Below are 19,138 nucleotides of genomic sequence, written 5' to 3'. Positions count from 1 at the left end.
GACATATTTTTATCACTCAGGTAACGGAGGGAAAAGACTAATTTGTGCAACAATGAAAGTGATGTGGTGACTAGGAACAAAAAGGAAATTGTGCCTAAAGTATAAAGCAAGGGGTAGCACATTGGATCAAGGCAAATAGAAAACAAGGTATCAAAGGTTAAGAAACTAGTCAGGAAAGCTAAAGGAAAATGAGGTACGTATAGTGGGAAAATGTTAAAAGATATATCACGCATTTCTATAAATAGATTTGCATCAAACAAGTAAAAACAGAAATGTACGGTCCATTGAAAGATCCCAGAGGTGACATAATGTCAAGTGACCAAGGCATGGCACACATTAACAAAATTAACTCTGTGTTCACGGAGGAGACTGACTAGATTCTTTAGCATAGAAATTGAATTTTGGGTGAAGTAAAGGAAGTAGTGAAAGAAATACAAATGGAAGATAAGGCATTTAATTGTGGCTGGCAAAGTCAAAGTGCAACAGGGCACTGGGTCCTAATAGACTTTATAAAAAAAGTACTTATGAAGTAGCCAATTAAATTAGTCATATATTTGACAGTTTTTTTAATACTATCATGGCTGTGAGGGCTGCTGGCAAGGCCAGCATTTGTTGCCATCCCAAATTTCCCTTGAGAAGATGGTGGTGAGCTGCCTTCTTGAACCGCTGCAGTCCATCTGGTGTAGGTACACCCACAGTGCTTTTAGGAAAGGAGTTCCAGGATTTTGACTCAGCGACAGTGAAGGAACAACGAGATAGGTCCAAGTCAGGATGATGTGTGACTTGGAGGGGAAATTGAAGATGATGTTCCCATGCGTCTTCTACCCTTGCCCTTCTACCTGGTAGGGGTAACTGGTTTGGAAGGTGCTGTCGAAGGAGGCTTGGTGAGTCACTGCACTGCATTTTGTACATTACTGCCAATGGCCAGGAATTTTCCCTCGGCGGACAGGAGCCGTCCACCAACTGAAAAGTCAGTGACGAACCTGCCTCCGCCTGGCCTGGGGATCCGATGTGCATTTTGCGGTTTCCTGGCCTTTAATTGTTCTGAGGTGGGACTTCCACCTGCTTGAGGCAGGAGGTCCTGCCTCCGGCCAATCAGCGGGCCGGCAGCTCTTAGTCCCAGCAGCGCCACTAGGAGCAGTGGCCACTGCTGGGACTGCAGACCAGCTTCACAAGGAAGATGTCGGAGACCCCGGAGAACGAAGGTAAGTTTTTGGTGCCTCGCTGGGTGATTTGTTGGGCCCCGGCGAGGCAAGGGTGGTCGATGGGACGGGGAGGCATGTTGGGGTTGGTTGGGACAGCAGGGGCGGCCCTCCGTCGGGCACAGGATGCCTGATGTTGAGGGTCCCCCCCCTCCCCGAGGCCGCCAGAGAGCCGTCTGCTTTCATCAGGCGGCTTCTCTGGCGCCTGGGCCGTCCAACCAGCCATGGGTAAGATCTCCATGATGGCGAGCGGAGGTCCTTAAGTGGCCATTAAGTGATCACTTAAGGGCCTTGATTGGCCTGGGGCGGGCAGGCGGTTTCTCGCTGCCACCGTCCTGCTTAAAGTGGAGGCGGGAGTGGGTCAGGAAGGGCCCCCCGAGCCTCCCGCTCCATTTTATGCCACCCCCGCCACTTTCCCACTCTTGGGGGGGGGGCGGGTGGCATAAAATTCTGGCCAATGTGTGCCGGTGGTGGAGGGAGTGAATGTTTAAGGTGGTGGATGGGGTGCCAATCAAGCGGACCGTTTTGTCCTAAATAGTGTCAAGCTTCTTGAGTGTTGTTGGATATTCAGGCAAGTATTCCATCACACGCCTGACTTGTGCCTTGTAGATGGACAGACTTTGGAAAGTCAGGAGGTGAGTTATTCGCTGCAGAATTCCAAGTCTCTGACCTGCTCTTGTAGCCACAGTACTTATATGGCTGGTCCAGTTTAGTTTCTGATCAATGGTAACCCCCAGGATGTTGATGGTGAGGGATTCAGTGTTGATAATGCCATTGAATGTCAAGGGGAGATGGTTAGATTCTCTCTTGTTGAAGATGGTCATTGCCTGGCACTGATGTGGTGCAAATGTTACTTGCCATTTATCAGCCCAAGCCTGAATGTTGTCCAGGTCTTGCTGCATGTGGACCCAGACTGCTTCAGTATCTGAGGAGTCCCGAAAGATACTGAACATTGCTCAATCGTCAGCAGACGTCCCCACTTCTAGAGGGAAGGTCGTTGATAATGCAGCTGAAGATGGTTGGGCCTAGGACGCTGCCCTGAGGAACTCCTGCAGTGATGTCCTGGGACTTCGATCATTGACTTCCAACAGCTATAACCATCTTCCTTTGTGCACTAGGTATGACTCCAACCAATAGAGTGTTATCCCCTGAATCCCATTGACTTCAGTTTTGCTTGGGCTCCTTGATGCCACACTTGGTCAAATGCTGCCTTGATGTCAAGGGCCGTTACTCTCATATCACCTCTTGAATTCAGCTCTTTTGTCCACTTTTGGACCAAGGCTATAATGAGGTCTGGAACCGAGTGGCCCTGGCGGAACTCAAACTGAGCATCGGTGAGCCGGTTATGCTGTGCAAGTGCCATTTGATAGCACTGTCGACGACACCCTCCATCACTTTGCTGATGATCGTGAGCAGACTGATGGGACAGTAATTGGCCAGATTGGATTTGTCCTGCATTTTGTGGACAGGACTTTGCTGAACAATTTTTCACATTGTAGGGTAGATGTCAGTGTTGTAGCTGTACTGGAACAACTTGGCTAGGGGTGCGGCTAGTTCTGGAGCACAAGTCTTCAGTAATACTGACGGGATGTTGTCAGTGTATCCAGCACCTGCAGCCATTTCTTGATATCATGTGGAGTGAATCGAATTGACTGAAGACTGGCAGATGTGAACCTCAGGGGGAGGCCGAAATGGATCATCCACTTGGCACTTCTGGCTGAAGATGGTTGCAAATATTTCAGCCTTGTCTTTTGCACTGTGATATTTGTGGAGCCTTTTCCACCAGATAGTCGTTCAATTGTCCACCACCATTCATGACTGGATGTGGCAGGCCTGCAGAGCCTTGATCTGATCCATTGGTTGTGCGATCACGTAGCTGTGTTTCTCACATGCTGCTTCTGCTGTTTAGCATGCATGTAGCCCTGTGTTGTAGCTTCACCTGGTTGGCACCCCATTTTTAAGTATGCCAGGTGCTGCTCCTGGCATGCTTTCCTGCACTCCTCAGTGAACCAGGGTTGATCTGGTTTGATGGTAATGGCAGAGTAAGAGATAAGCCAGGTCATGAGGTTACAGGTTGTGGCTGAATACAATTCTGCTGTTTCTGATGATCCACAGCGCCTCATGGATGCCCAGTTTTGAGCTGCTAGATCTGTTCTGAATCTATCCCATTTAGCATGGTAGTAGTGCTACACAATACGATGAATCATATCCTCACTGTGAAGTCGGGTCCTCGTCTTCGCATGGATTGTGCGGTGGTCACTCCTACCAATACTATTTCTTTAGGGAATCATTAGAAGTGGGAATAGTGCTCAAGGATTGGAAAGTAGTTTCTGTAAAATATCATTAAAAGGAGGCATAAGGACAACCAGGACACAACAGGCTACTTCGCCTAATAGCTATTCTGGGTAAAGTTATGGCATCCTGAAAGGGGGATAATGAAATATCTAGATAGAGATAGTATGCGAAATGTACCACAGGCATCCTCATTTAGAACATTAAAAATTCACTGAGAAGAAGTTACTGTTCAAAATCCTAAAATCAAATCTTACAACCCCTAATTTAATTTCATGATGCACATGCTTTTTTCTCCCTTTGCAGATTCCAGTTAATGGGCCCACTCCTGAAAGCCGTCATTCCCACAGTGCCTGTATGTGGAAGGGTGGTGTGGTGATTGCTGGAGGATTAGGAACAGCATACGTCCCTTTGGGATCCATTTTCCATCTTAGACCAAGCTGGTCTGGATTTATTTGGGAAAGGATAGAATTGGTTTCTTCTTTCATTCCACGGTAAAAATATAAATCTCTTTAATAGTAAAAGCCAAAATTGATCGCTATTTTCCTCTCTTTTTTGCCTGTATCCAATACTATCAGTTGATCCAACCAAGTGTTATCACTACAATTCCTTCAGTCACCTGTCATGTGATATTTTTTTATTTATTTAGAGATACAGCACTGAAACAGGCCCTTCGGCCCACCGAGTCTGTGCTGACCATTAACCACCCATTTATACTAATCCTACACTAATTCCATATTCCTACCACATCCCCACCTGTCCCTATATTTCCCTACCACCTACCTATACTAGAGGCAATTTATAATGGTCAATTTACCTATCAACCTGCAAGTCTTTAGCATGTGGGAGGAAACCGGAGCACCCGGAGGAAACCCACGCAGACACAGGGAGAACTTGCAAACTCCACACAGGCAGTACCCAGAATTGAACCCGGGTCGCTGGAGCTGTGCGGCTGTTTAGGTGATACAAAAAGGTGCTAAAATGTTTAGTTTGTCTGCTCACTGCTAAACAGTTTAGTCCTAAGCTTTTTAATTTCTGACAATCTGTTTAGTCAAAAATAATGTAAAGATTACAGTGGTGATTATACTCCATTCATTGGCTGTGTTGCACCTAGAGAGATTTCTGACAGATGTAAATACAGGTTTATATCATTGCTTGTTATGTGCATTCAATTTATGATCAATATTTTACTCTTAACCTTCTATCTTTCAATTTTATTTAAGCACACATATTTGATGAATTTTTATGCTCATCAAAGTGAATGATAAATAGAAAACTTTTCTTCATTTTTGTCACCTGTTCTCAGCATCAGGCACAGAATGGTTAAATACAGAGTAAAGTTGCCTCTACTGTGAAATAGTGTGAATTTTTACACTTTCAACAGCAGTCATAATTATTCACAGCTATATCCTGTAAAAACTAAGCAAATTGTACAATAAGCCTTCCTATTAAATAATGTAGTGTAGCTTGGGAAAACATAAGGGCGGCGCAGTGGTTAGCACCGCAGTCTCACAGCTCCAGCGGCCTGGGTTCAATTCTGGGTACTGCCTGTGTGGAGTTTGCAAGTTCTCCCTGTGTCTGCGTGGGTTTTCTCCGGGTGCTCCGGTTTCCTCCCACAAGCCAAAAGACTTGCAGGTTGGTAGGTAAATTGGCCATTATAAATTTCCCCTAGTATAGGGTGGTGGTAGGGAAATATAGGGACAGGTGGGGATGTGGTAGGAATATGGGATTAGTGTAGGATTAGTATAAATGGGTGGTTGATGGTCGGCACAGACTCGGTGGGCCGAAGGGCCTGTTTCAGTGCTGTATCTCTAAACTAAACATAACTCAAGTGGGTTTTTGGTGGGTGGGTGGAGAGGTGCATTGGGCTATTTTAACACCCGCTTCATTAACATTTCCCCAATCCACTTCCTATCTAGAGTAAACGAGCAAGAAACATAAAAACTGACTGTAAAAGCTTCTATAGGTTTGTAAAAAGGAAAAGATTAGCAAAGACAAGTGTGGGCCCACTACAGGCAGAAGCAGGAGAATAAGTAACAAATACTTTTGTCTGTCTTCATGGAGGAAGATACAAAAAAACCTCCCAGGAATAGTAGAGAACCAAGGGACTAGCAAGAATGAGGAACTGAAAGAAATTAGTATTTGTAAAAAAGTAGCATTGGAGAAATTAATGGTACTGAAAGTTGATAAATCCCCTAGACCTGATGATCTACATCCCAGAGTATTAAAATAAGTGGCTGTAGAGATAGTTAGCCTGACATCAGTAGTAGGAAAAATAATAGAATCTATTATAAAGCATGTGATAATTTGACACTTAGAAAAGAATGGTAGGATTGGCAGAGTCAACATGGATTTATAAAAGGGAAATCATGTTTGATAAACCTATTGGTGTTTTTTGAGGATGTAACCAGCAGACTAGATAAGGGGGAACCAGTGGATGTGATGTATTTGGATTTTCAGAAGGCTTTCGATAAGGTCCCACACAAGAGATTAGTAAGCAAAATTAGAGCACATGGGATTGAGGGTAATATATTGGCATGGATTGAGAATTAGTTAATGGACAGAAAACAGAGAGTAGGAATAAATGGGTCATTTTCGGATTGGCAGGCTGTGACTAGTGGTATACCGCAAGGATCAGTGCTTGGGCCCCAGCTATTCATAATCTATATCAATGATTTGAATGTGGGGACCAAATGTAATATTTCCAAGTTTGCTGATGACACAAAACTAGGTGGGAATGTGAGTTGTGAGGAGGATGCAAAGAGGCTTCAAGGGGACTGGCTAAGTGAGTGGGAAAGGAGAAGGCAGATGGAATATAATGTGGAAAAATGTGAGGTTATCCACTTTGGTAGGAAAAACAGAATCGCATTGTATTTCTTAAATGGTGAGAGATTGGGAAGTGTTGTTCTCCAAAGGGACCTGGATGTCTTTGTTCTTAAGTCACTGAAAGCTAACATGCAGGTGCAACAAGCAATTAGGAAGGCAAATGGTATGTTGGCCTTTATTGCAAGAGGATTTGAGTAAAGAAGTCTTCCTGCAATTGTATAGAGCCTTGGTGAGACTGCACCTGGAGTATTGTGTACAGTTTTGGGTTCCTTGCCTAAGGAAGGATATACTTGCCATAGAGGGAGTGCAACAAAGGTTCACCAGACTGATACCTGGGATGGTGAGATTGTCCTATGAGGAGAGATTAGGAGACTGGGCCTATATTCTATAGAGTTAAGAAGAATGAGAGGTGATCTCATTGAAGCATACAAAATTCTTACAGAGCTTGACAGGGTAGATGCAGGAAGGATATTCCCCCTGGCTCGGGGTCTAGAACCAGGGGACACAGTCTCAGAATAAGAGGTAAGCCATTTAGGACTGAGATGAGGAGGAATTTCTTCGGTCAGGGTTGTGAATCTTTGGAATTCTCTACCCTAGAGGGCTGTGGAGGCTCAGTCATTAAGTATATTCAAGACAGAGATCGAAAGATTTCTAGGTATCAATGGATATATGGATAGTGCAGGAAAATGGTGTTGAGATAGATCGGCCATGGTCTAGTTGAATGGCGGAGCAAGCTTAAGGGGTCAAATGACCTACTCCTGCTCCTATTTCCTATGTTCCCAGAACGTGTAGGAATTGGCCTGAAGAGACTGCTGGCGCCTGGAATCCTGGGCACCCATTGGTACTCGGGTAAGTGTGGGGAAGGGACTTCTAGGGGTCTCATGATGAAGGATGGCTGAGTAGTTTGGGCAGAAAAGGAAGGAAGAGTCCTGCTTCTGCTGGCCCCACAAAGGGATGTAAGAGATTTGCCTGTTCAAGCCTCTTCATTTTTCCAGCCGGTCCCGACTCCTGTATGGCAGGAAAAGTGGCTTCCACATTCAGGACTGAGGTAAAATTGCAGTCTGGGCCTGATGATAATGTTGAACCCAATCTGCATATTTAGTTAAGTGCCCCGCAGGCTTTGGATGAGCAACAGGATCCAGGAGGCTCAAAGGTGTTGAAGTTAAAATTGCCTCCAAGGAGTTTGTTGAAGTTTGATCATTTACAATTACTTTACAGATACTCACACACAGCCCATATTCTTGATGATAAACTTCTTTTACTGGGAGGAGTGACAATCCACTCTGATTCAATCCCTGAAGTAACTCTTATTGACCTAAAAACAGGACAAAGTTTTGTCTACTGCATTGACACAGTAAGTAATAATTATTCAAGCAATATATCAGATGGGAACAAAATAAATTTGTTGCATTTGATTCAATATTGTATTTCTGCAGCATTGTTTCTTATTTTAGTTCTTTTGGTAACAATCAGTGACATAGCTTGTAAGAAAATTTTACTGCACAGCTGCCTAGTTATGTTTCCACTTCAAAGAAACTACTTCCATAAAGTCTACTAACAAGTCATTGATCCCAAAAAACTGAAAACATAGTGATGACAGCACAGAAGGAGGCCATTCAGCCCATCAAATCCATGCTGGTTCTCTGTAGAGCAATCCAGTCAGTCCTATATCCTCACTCTATCCCCCGAAACCCTGCAAGTTTATTTCCCTTATGTACCCATCCAGTTTCCTTTTGAAATCATTGTCTGTGCTTCCACCACCCTCATGGGCAGCGAGGTCCAGGTCATTATCACTCACTGTGTAAAAAAGGTTCCTCCTCACATCCCCCCCCTCCTTTCAGTTCTCCACTTACTTACTCTGCCCTCCCAATTCCTACCCAAACCCTTCAGTATTCCTCGACCTTCCTGCTCTCTTGCAGCCGTTCCAGGCTTGACTCCGTTTTAGATAAGCCTACAGCTTCCCTCTGTGTCTACCTTGGCATCCTCGGACGAGCTCATCGAGGCACTCGGCGCTGGCTTCTTATGAGCAGCAACCCCAACTGCCCCATCCCACTCTCTCATCAGCCTTCCACCCAGTGCACCTGCTGGGGGCGAATCTTGCCAAGCTTCTTCCTGCCCCTCCCACTGTTGACCCTGTGGACTCTGCCAGAAGATCAGCTTTCACCACCCACTCTCGGCAGCTCCCTCCAGAATGTCTGTTCAGTTGTGGACAAGGCTCTTGCCATTCATGAATGTTATTGTGGATGATTGCATCAATGGAAATACGGCTGAGGGGTGAGGACACCTGGTCACTTAATGAAGCCTCCCTGCCTGACTACATCTTCCACCACTTGCCCTGCCAAGACTGTCACAGTGGCGTTGTGGCACTTATTACCAGGTCATACCTTGGCCTGATTCTCTACTATTCTGGCGCTATCTCCTCCTTTGAGGATCTTGCCTTGTTTCACCCCCTCACCTCTCTTTCAAAGTCATTGTTCTCTACCATCCTCCAAAGTACAGTAAAAATTTTCTCATTGAGATATCTTCACTGCTTTCCTCCCTCAACCTCTTCATTGAACAACTTCTCATCCCCAGTCACTTCAACCTCCATCTCAGTTCATCTTGTTCTGACTGCTCTGAGTTCATTGCCCTCTCATCCTCCCTAAATCTCTTCCTCCATGTAAATTCCCAACCAATATTCACAGTCGCCGCCTTGACCTTGCCATCTCACGTGGTCTTGCTAGTCCTATCGTATCAATTACAGACAAGGCCATCTCTGATCCCCTCCATGCATCACTTCACCACCCACATCCACCTTCCACACCCCAACTGTACCTCCTCCTGTATCTGTCTGTGAAAAAGACTATGTGCCAATTCACATACAGTTGCACTTCAAAATCCCAACTATTTAGCCTTTGGCCCTCCATTTGCCACAAACTTTCTGTAGATACTGACTTGCTCAGCTGCATCCACTCATCTGCCTTTAATGTCTAGTCCCCAATAAAATCATTACTCTCTCTCAGCCTCATCGTTCCCCCTGATTCAGCCCTCATCTCTGCTGCCTTAAGTCCAAGGATGCAGACTTGAAACGATGTGGCAGACAACTGGTTTAGCCATCCACCGCCACGTAAAACACTATCAAGTCTTGCTCTCGACTGCTAAAACTGCTCGCTATTCAGGATCATCTTGAATGCAAAGCAAAGATAGCTCTTGGATTATTTTCTATCCTGCAGTGGTCTTAAACCCCTCTCCCCTGTTCCCTCCACCCTCACTTCCAACAATGTGTGCAATGTGTGAGGAACTCATGGAGATCGGGACCATCCAATCAGCTGCCTCTGCCGCGTCTCTCCCTTCCACTAGCCCACCTGGCCAAACGTCCTCGAATGCTCCCTCCCCCGCCCCCCCCCACCCCCAACCCCAGCCTAGCTGTGAGCTCGCATCTTTCTCTACTTTCTCTCCTATAATTCCCCTCATGCCTTCTCTGAGCTCATCCTGTCCATGAGGCCCACCACCTGGTCCCTCGATTCTATTCCCAATAAACTACTGACCACTCAACTTCCCCTCCTGGTCCAGATATTAGCCGATATTGTTAACGGTTGTCGCCGCTCTTCAGATGTTATCCCCCTCTCCTCAAAAAACCAACCCTAGACCCCCACTATCCTTGCAAACTACCACCCCGTCTCCAACCTCCCTTTCCTCTCCAAAGTCCCTGAACCTGTTGCCTCCCAAATCTGTTCCTATCTTCCAGGAACTATATGTTTGAATCCCTCCATTCAAGTTTCTGCCTCTGTACTGAAACAGCTCTTATCAAAGTCACAAATGACATCCTATGTAACTGTGACAAAGGTAAAATTTCCATCCTCATCCTTCTCGACCTGTCTGCAGCTTTTGATACAGTTGACTGCACCATCCTCCTCCCCCTCTCCACTGTCATTGAGCTGGGTGAGACTAAAGGCCTGCTGAGGTCGGGAAAAAGAACCCGATCCGAACCCGAACGAACCACAGCGGACCCGAGCCCGACCCGACCCGACCCCGACCCCGACTCGACCCGACCCGACCATCCCTTTACTTATCTTCGGAGTCGGGACCTACAGGAAGCTGCAGCGCACGCCTGATGATGTCATAGTGACGACACTCACTCACTGCGCAGACACAGTTTCGTCCCGGATTCCCAGCTGAGGTAAGTTTTTTAATTTCGATACTTACCAGCAGAGTACTTACAGTGTGTGTCCGGCCCGACCCGAGCCTGAAAGCCGGACCCGGTAGAGGGGCCCGACCCAACCCGAACCCAACCCAACACATGTCATCAGGTCCCATCGGATTCGGGTCGGGTAGCAGGCCTTTAGGTGAGACTGTTCGCACCTTTTTCCATTCTTAACTATCTAATCATAGCTAGCTAGTCACTTGCAATGGCTTCTCTTCCTGCGCATGCACCGCGGCTCCTTCCTATTTCTTGTCTACATGCTGCCATCTGAAAGCGCAGCATTATTTTTCATATGTATGCTAATGGCCCAACTCTACCTCACCACCAATTCTCTTCTCTCCAGTCCTCCATTGTTGCTAAATTATCAGACTGCTTATCCGCCATCCAGTACTGGATGAACAGAAATTTCTTCCAATTAAATGTTGGAAAGACTGAGACCTTCATTTTCAGTTCCCATTCCAAAATCCATTCCCTAGCTACTGACTCCATCCCTCTCCCTGGCAATAGTCTGAGATTAAGCCTATTTGTTCACAACCTTGGTGTCACATTTGACCCCGAGATGAGCTTGTGACCTCATATTCGTGCCATCACTAAGATCGCTTATTTCCAACTCCGTAACAACGCCTGACTTCACCCCTGTCTCTGCTCATCTGCTGAAACCCTCATTTGTGCCTTTATTACATCTAGAGTTGACTATTCCAATGCATTCCTGGCTGGTCTCCCATGTTCTACCCTCCATAAACTTGTCATCCAAAACTCTGCTGCCCATATCTTAACTCGTACTAAGTCCTGTTCACCTGTCACCCTCTGTGCTCAGTGACCTACATTGGCTCCCGTTCAAGCAACATATTGATTTTAAAATTTTCGTCACAAGCTCATCTCGGGGTCAAAAAGTCCGATTGCACCTCATTCAACAAGGCGTAACTTTTTCAAGGGTTTTACAAGAAGAATAGTTGTGTTAAAAATTCATGGCAGGTGACTTCTAGATGATTTCCATCTGTGAGGAGTTCAACATGGCACCCTGTAGAGGAGAGGGAATCATTACAGCAACTTCTGGATTTCCACATTTAATAGATCATATGCGGATGCCAGAAGTTACGGTCAGTTTTGCAGAGTAATGATGGTGAACGCTGACAGTTTTGCCATCATTACAACTGCTATATCTGAGTCCATAAGTTTTTAATTTGGTACTTAGTTTAGATATTCTTCTTATTTAGAAGCTCAGAAATCAAAAAAGTGGAAATTGAGGCAAAGAACCACATTTCTTTTCCTGAGATTAGCATTGAAGAGTCGTCGTCTGTTCCTCGATTTCAAGGTTAACTGAAGGGTAATAATCTCTGGATTACTCCCTGAACCACACGCAAATTACTATAGGGCCAAACAGATCAGAGAGTTGAATGTACGGCTCAAAGAATGGTGTGGGAGGAAGGGATTTTGATCATGAGGCACTGGCACCAATAGTGGGGAAAGAGAGAGTTGTTGCGTTGGGCCATGCTCCACTTAAACCGGGGTGGCATCAGTGTCCTGGCAAATCAAATAATTAGAGTTATAGATGGGGCTTTTAAATTAAAAAGTGAGGGAGGGGTCAGGTGTTAGAAATCTAAACAGAAAAATCAAGGTAATAGTGTAGCTATTTGGGTAAAGATAAGCAAAGTGTGCCATGAAAAGAGTTTAACAGTAATAGTGCATCAGCGAATAAGGTAAAAGCAGGTAATAAAAGTAAAAAAATTAAATTACAGGCTCATTATCTGAATGTACAAAGCATTTGTGACAAGATCGATAAACTAGTGGCACAAGTAGTGTTTCTTAAGTAGTAATTCTTACAGGGCTCGACAGGGTGGATGCAAGAGGATATTTCCCCTGGCTGGGGAGTCTAGAACCAGGATGCACAGTCTCAGAATAAGAGGTAGGCCAATTAGTACTGAAATGAGGAGGAATTTCTTTACACAGAGGGTGGTGAATCTTTGGAATTCTCTACCCCAGAGAGCTGTGGAGGCTCAGTCATTGAGTATATTCAAGACAGAGATCAATAGATTTCTAGATATTAAAGATATCAAGGAATTTGGGAATAGTGCAGGTAAACAGCAGTGAGGTAGAAGATCAGCCATGATTTAATTGAATGGCAGAGCAGGCTCAAGGGCCGAATGGCCTACTCCTCCTATTTCCTATGTTCCTATGACGTCTGCTCAGGGTCATGAGTTTCTGCCATCGGTCTTCATGTAACTGAACAGGCTGATCCTTGACCCGCAGATCTTTGGGCACATGGGGGCAGGACGTCCCACAAGATAGCGGGATCTGGAAGATAGGAATTGCTTCCTTTTCTTTCCTTCTCTGCCGCTGCTCTGCCTCATCATTAAGGCGTTTGGACTCAAAGTATGATGCAGCTTAGTGGACAAGTTGTCTCCATTTTGAAAGATTGGTAGAAAGCTCCTCCCAGTCATCAATGTCAATGCTGCCGTGCTTCAGAGAGCTTCAGAGTGTCGTTGAAGTGTTTTCTTTGTTTTCCCCTGGAACGCTGGCCATTTGAGAGTTGAGAAAACAGAGGAGACGGTTTTTTTGCCTTCCGGACAGTGTCCAGTCCATCGAAGTTGATTTTGCAGGAATTTTGCCTGAAAGCTCGTGGAGCTAGCGATTTTTCAGGTGTCCTCCCATTGAATCTGGAGAAAGCGGCGGAGATATTGCTGATGGAATTTCTCTGGTGCTCTTATGTGTCGCTGATACACAGTCTAGATCTCACCATAGTACAGGAGTGTGGTGACTACAACTGCTCTGTACACTAGGACTTTTGGTGACTTGCAGAGGTCTCGGTTGTCAAACATTCGCTGCCGTAGTTTGTAAAAGGCTGAGCCACCGCAGATGATCCGGTGTTGGATCTCCTCATCAATGGTGGCCTTTTGAGAGAGTTGGCTGCCAAGGTATGGGAACTGGGTGTGGGTTGATATGAGTTTTGTTGTGGCAACATTCAAGGACAAGCCAAGTCTGTTGTATGCAGAATTGAAGAGACTTAGAGTGGTGTGCAAATCTGATACAGTGTGCAAATCTGATGCAATGTGCACAACGATACTGCAGTCATCCACAAACTGTCGATCATGTATGTCTATGGTGGTCAGTTTAGTTTTGGCATAGAGCCGACTGAGGTTAAAGAATTTTCCATCTAGACGGTATTTAATACTTGCAACATAGGGCAGTTGATCTTTGATGAGGTGAATAGCCACTGTCAGGTAGATTGTAAATAGTATGGAGGCTATCACACAGCCTTGCTTGACCCCAGTCTGGATTTTGAAGGCATCTCTTTCAGATCTCCCACTGCAGATAGTTGCAGTCATATCATGGAGCAATTGCAGGATTGTGATGAAGATTCTTGGACATCCAAATCTTTGGAGCACAAGCCACAGAGCCTCGCAATTTACTGAGTCAAATGCTTTGGTCAGGTCAATGAATGCAATGAAGAGTTCCTGGTGGTGTTCTCGACATTTTTCTTGGATTTGTCTGGCATCAAAGATCATGTCAAAGGTTCCTCTGGAAGGTCTAAAGCCACACTATATCTCAGGAAGGATTTCCTCAGCCACAGGAAGTAAACGATTCAGGAGAATGCGTGTCAGGATTTTTCCCTGCTATGGACAAGAGTGAAATACATCAATGGTTTCCACAGCATGATCTATCTCCTTTCTTGAAGATAATTACAATTGTAATTACAATTACAAGTGGGAGATGGGGGTGCAGGGGAAGTTCTTTGTCCTCCCAAATCTATAGGATTTTCATGGAGTCTTGATGTAAGAAAAAGCCCACCAGCTTTGAAGACCTCAGTTGGAATAGCATGGGCGCTGCAGGCTTTGTTATTTTTCATCCATTTGATTGTTTGTTGCAGTTCTCCCATCGATGGTGGTTCACCCATGGATTCTACTACAGGTTACTGGGGGATAGCCTGGAGAGTATCAGCTGCCACTGTGGATTCATGGTTAAGGGGTTGTTGAAAATGTTCTTTCCAGCATTGACGATGGCATTGTCATCCTTAAGAAAGACACCATCCTGTGAGCAAAGGGGATTTTGTCCGTTTGACCTTGGTCTACGATGGCTCTGGTGGCTTCAAAAAAGCTTTGCATGTCATGATGGACGGCATATTGTTGGATCTCTCGGGCTTTCTCTTCGCACCACTTGTCCTTTGTCTTCTGGATTTGTCTTTGGGTGCCAGCCTTGAGCTGTTGGTATGCTGGCTTCTTGACTTGCGACCTTGGGTTGTTCTGCCAGGCAATGGAGGCTACTCGTTTTTGTTCCAGGAGGTCACATATTTCAGCATTGTTTTCGTCAAGCCAGTCCCGATGACGGCGATGCTCGAACTCAATAGTCTGGACACAGGAGTCTAGTACAGCTGACTTTATTTGTTCCCACTGTTCTGAAATTGAGTTGGATGTGTGATGCTTTTCCAGATTGGTTGTGAGCTGCACTTGGAATTCCTTTCTTCAGTCAGGCTGCTTTAGGGCTGAGACATTGATCTTCTTCCTCTTGGACTTTTGGATCTTGTGATGTCATGGAGCTAGGTGGATGTTCATCACCGATCAAGCAAGTCAATGATCTGTCCAGCAGGCAGCAGTCCCCTGCATGGATCGAATGATGCAGACATCACTTAGATCTTTGACTCGAACAATGACAATTCAGGAGGTGCCAGTGCATTGATCTAGGGTGCCTCCATGTGGTTTTGTATATGTCCTTCTGGTGGAAGAGGGTGTTTGTCATTATGAGGCCATGCTGAGTACACTTTGTCAGCAGGAGGACTCCATTTCCATTGGCTTTTCCCACCCCATTTTTCCCACTGGTTCCTCTCCAGAATCTGAATCATGGCCAAACCTGGCATTAAAGTCCCCCAGAATTATAATCTTTTCTTCTTTTGGGATGGCAGTGAGGACTTCATCAAGGTCAGAAGAGAACTTTTCTTTAAGAGATTGAAGAGGTTTGGCAAAGTAAGATGGGAAAGCAGTATGTTACCAAAGGCCTATCACACTTTGCATCAGTGATACTAGTTAACAATTGTAAGCAAAGAGGACTGGCTATATTCTCTAGGATGTATCACTTTTGAATATATGGCCACTTCAAAATATATTATCAGTAGAAAAAAGCAAGAATTATGCATTGAGATTTGTCTAAAAGTTTGATGTGTTTTTCAATAAGCATAATACAGATCAACGGATTTTTTAAAAAAATAAGTACTAATTATGATTAACATGATCTTCAAAATGATTTTGAGGACTATGAATAGCATAATAGCATTTTGACTTACTATTAAATGCTAACCAATCTTCTGTGTTATTGCTTATGGTAAGTTAGATGTACACTGTTTTGTCATTCCCGTGACTACATAAACAGAAGTTGCTGTGCCCTTGCAGTGGCATGAAAGGTAAGTGAATAAACAATTCAAATCTCTTTAAAATTAGAGGTTAAAAGAGGCAGTTCATTTGATAAGACATTTAACAAGGTAATATATATTTGGAAAGTATAATCACTTTGAGTGCTTTTAATACTTGAGTGTTGGTTTGTCCAGTAAGAAGATTGGAAGCCCCGGGGGAAAGGAATGGTGAGAGTATCTATATAAAAGTTGGGGAGTGGGTTAGGGAGTCAGGAAATGGGGAAGAGGTCAGGGGTTAAAGCTAATGTGGGAGCGTAAGACAGGTGATCGGCTCAACCACTAGTGGGTAGATAGGTCCAAGTCCAAGGCCTGGAATCTAGTGTCTGAAAAGAGCTGAGTCAGTACAGGAGTCCAGAATGTCCAAAAGATTGCTTTTTAATCAAATGAAATTTAGCAAAATGGCAGTCACACGTCGGCAATTCTTGCCACAGGCTTGCAGCCACACTTTGACAGCCAAATGTTGACATTGGATTTTCCATTATAAATGTTGACCACAGATTTGACATAAGATATTACTTATGACACAAGATGTTAGAGTAAAGTGGAGAGAAACTGCATCATTTGCAAGACTTTCAATATAATATAGATGTTCAGATGGACTGTTAATTATTTCCGCCTTGCTTGCAGAATCTTGTGAAGTGGCCTCTAATGTTGCACAATCACAGTAGTGTGTTGTTAGTGAAGGAGCGCCAACTGCTGGTTATCGGAGGAGGAGGGAACTGCTTCTCATTTGGAACGCACCTGAATCATCAACCAGTTCTGCTGCAGCTACCTGAGATCGGATAAACAAGCACACCTAGAGGCAACCAGAGTACAATCAGAAGCTTCATTAGTGAAATATTACCTGTCTTGGCAATCTTTGACGTCATGAACCCAACATCTGTTCTGTTGAATTTGATGAAAGCTTCAAGAGAAATATTGTGAACTTAAGTGTCAGTGATCATTACCATCAGAATGTACATTGTTACACTTCTATCATTGTTTTTATATATTTATTCAATTTTAGGGATCAATGTAGATTTCAAATGTAAAAGCTATTTTTGGGTTAGCTCAATGAAAATACAATTTGGAGTTGCACTGAGTATTAGGAAATTAATTTCCTCGTAATAATTTCAAAATTGCTACCAAGAGAACTGTATTCTGAACACTCACCCTATACCCGCAAGGATTATTAAAGAATAAATTAATCTATCATTAGGTAAGTTTCCAGGTAGTTTGCCTACCAACTTTGAACCTAGGAGCGATGAAAAGGCAGGAGATAAAAATTGGAACCATTTTGTATTGTAATGGAGATGGAGATTTCTGTTTCATCTTAGTATAATAGATGAATGACTCCAATGCACCCAACACATTTTGTATCTCGTTGCACAATTGGCCAAGGTGAACCAAGATATCGCTCAATTTCATATGTTAAAGAAATCAGTGTTACTTTCGAAAACAGTTTTGGTTTTGGAGACCATACAGCTGAAAACAGGATTACTAATACTTTGCCCTGCTTCACAAAATGATAAGTATAGTTTTGGAAAATAATCACACTATATATTTTATCTTTCTATCCTGTACTTCAAAGTGAGGTGGAGCTCACTGGTTAATTTACAAATACATGAACTTGAAAAATTTTGGGAAATTCAACCGCACTTTGATATTTGAGATTTATGGAGATTTGCCCTCAATAAGCTATGGTGTCTTGCTAATCTTACATTTCAGACATCCCTTCTATTTTAAGTGCCCTCTTTAATTGAAAGTTAGCATGCAGTGTAAGTTTTCTTCATAACTTTATACACCAACAGTACAGTATAGTTATCAAGTTCCAGCAGGCTTGATACCAAGGCTTGATTAATTGCATGACAGAAATGTATGTTTGTATAGCCATTTAAGTGACAAGTTAGTCTTTGAACTGCTTTCACATTGATGGTGTTTTATGATATTTTAAGTATTTTCTAAGCTAAAGTGAGCATTTTGCATCCTTACTTGATGGTCTCAAGGCTTGGTCACATGCACAGGCAGAATATGTAGCAGATTGAGCTGGTGGAAATGAGCTATAGAATTTAATAAATGAACTATGGTGCTCTTCAAGCCAAATGCCTACAGCTGAAAAAAAAAACCTGACTAGAGCACACTGATTTCTGGAAGGGGCACCTTTTAAAAGCCAAATACGTCCTTATCCTTGGAAATTATATTAACTTGTACTCTACCGTAATATTTGTACAGATAATTGTTGATTCCTACTTTATGTAAAAATTGTGTCCAATTTGTAAATATCTAGGTGCAAGTATAATTGAGGCTATCTTACATCACAGTAAAATATTAGATTCATAGTCATCAACATTTTCTTGGATATCTGATTAATAATTACATGAATTCTGATAATGTACCATATTACAAGCAAACCCACATTTTAAAAGGTAAGTTTTGATATGTTTAATGAGATTTACAAAGCTCTTAAAAACAACTTCTGTATATCAATTGACTTGAAAATATCTCCATAAGAGTGGATATGTTGAAGTTGAATTTGCTCAGGAAGTTAATAAAACTACATTGGAGCTGATGATCCTGTTCGATGATCAGCTCGCCAGCTGGTTGAATCAATTCAATTCCTCCTATAGTAGGAGTGTTATCTTTAAAAAAAAAAATCAGACCAATCAGAGTTACTGCAGTGATGTATATATTTTAATTTCTGAGGGGTATCAATGTGAAATACTGAGTTTTTTTTTCCAGAAGCACCTGAAATTACTGTTTCATTTTGTCCTGCTCAGACACTAATCACCATGTTTTTCCAAAAGGGAGAGCAGTTTTGTTAAGGAGATCCACCTGACTCCCAGGATTCATACCAATTGAGTTTGGAGAGGATAGATTGGCATTTAAAGTCAGAGTCCTTATGGCACAGAAGGAGGCCATTCAGCCATCAAGTCCATGCCGGCTGTCTGTAAAGCCATCCAGTCAGTCCTGTTTCCTTTCCAACTAGAGTGCTCAAATATGTGAAATGCCCAATTGATCTATTGGAGATTCCCTTTCCTACAGATCCAAACAATAGGAATGTCATTTTCATGGGTTGTACTGCCATGGCTGGTGTCTGTGTTTCCACCCAACTCCAACAACCATGTTTTTATTTGGCTTTTTTTTTATATAGCTTGGATTATAAGTGTGGAAAATCTTAATTGTCAACATTACTAAGAGAACAAGAGGCTGCCTGTTTCTTGTAAAGGCTGCTACAGCATGTTGAGAGTTCTGCAA

The 19,138-nt window shown here is 43.6% G+C and overlaps 1 protein-coding gene across 4 annotated transcripts in view; it reads left to right on the top strand.

The window, feature by feature from the left end:
- lcmt2 (leucine carboxyl methyltransferase 2) overlaps positions 1–18,236 on the top strand; it is a 43,638-nt gene extending 25,402 nt beyond the window's left edge. For 2 of the 4 annotated variants that reach the window (XM_068035756.1, XM_068035759.1), the window contains 3 exons: positions 3,801–3,988; positions 7,539–7,674; positions 16,532–18,236. In XM_068035756.1, the coding sequence (XP_067891857.1) occupies positions 3,801–3,988; positions 7,539–7,674; positions 16,532–16,690 (483 nt within the window). In that variant the 3' untranslated portion in view covers positions 16,691–18,236. The remainder of the gene's footprint in view (positions 1–3,800; positions 3,989–7,538; positions 7,675–16,531) is intronic. The other 2 variants (XM_068035758.1, XM_068035757.1) reach the window with 1 other exon arrangement.
- Positions 18,237–19,138: the final 902 nt, after the last annotated feature.

Source organism: Heterodontus francisci, chromosome 7 (genome assembly GCF_036365525.1).
Source record: "Heterodontus francisci isolate sHetFra1 chromosome 7, sHetFra1.hap1, whole genome shotgun sequence".
NCBI lineage: Eukaryota > Metazoa > Chordata > Chondrichthyes > Heterodontiformes > Heterodontidae > Heterodontus > Heterodontus francisci.
Note: the sequence above shows the minus strand (reverse complement) of the source record. Positions and strands in the feature narration are given on the sequence as shown.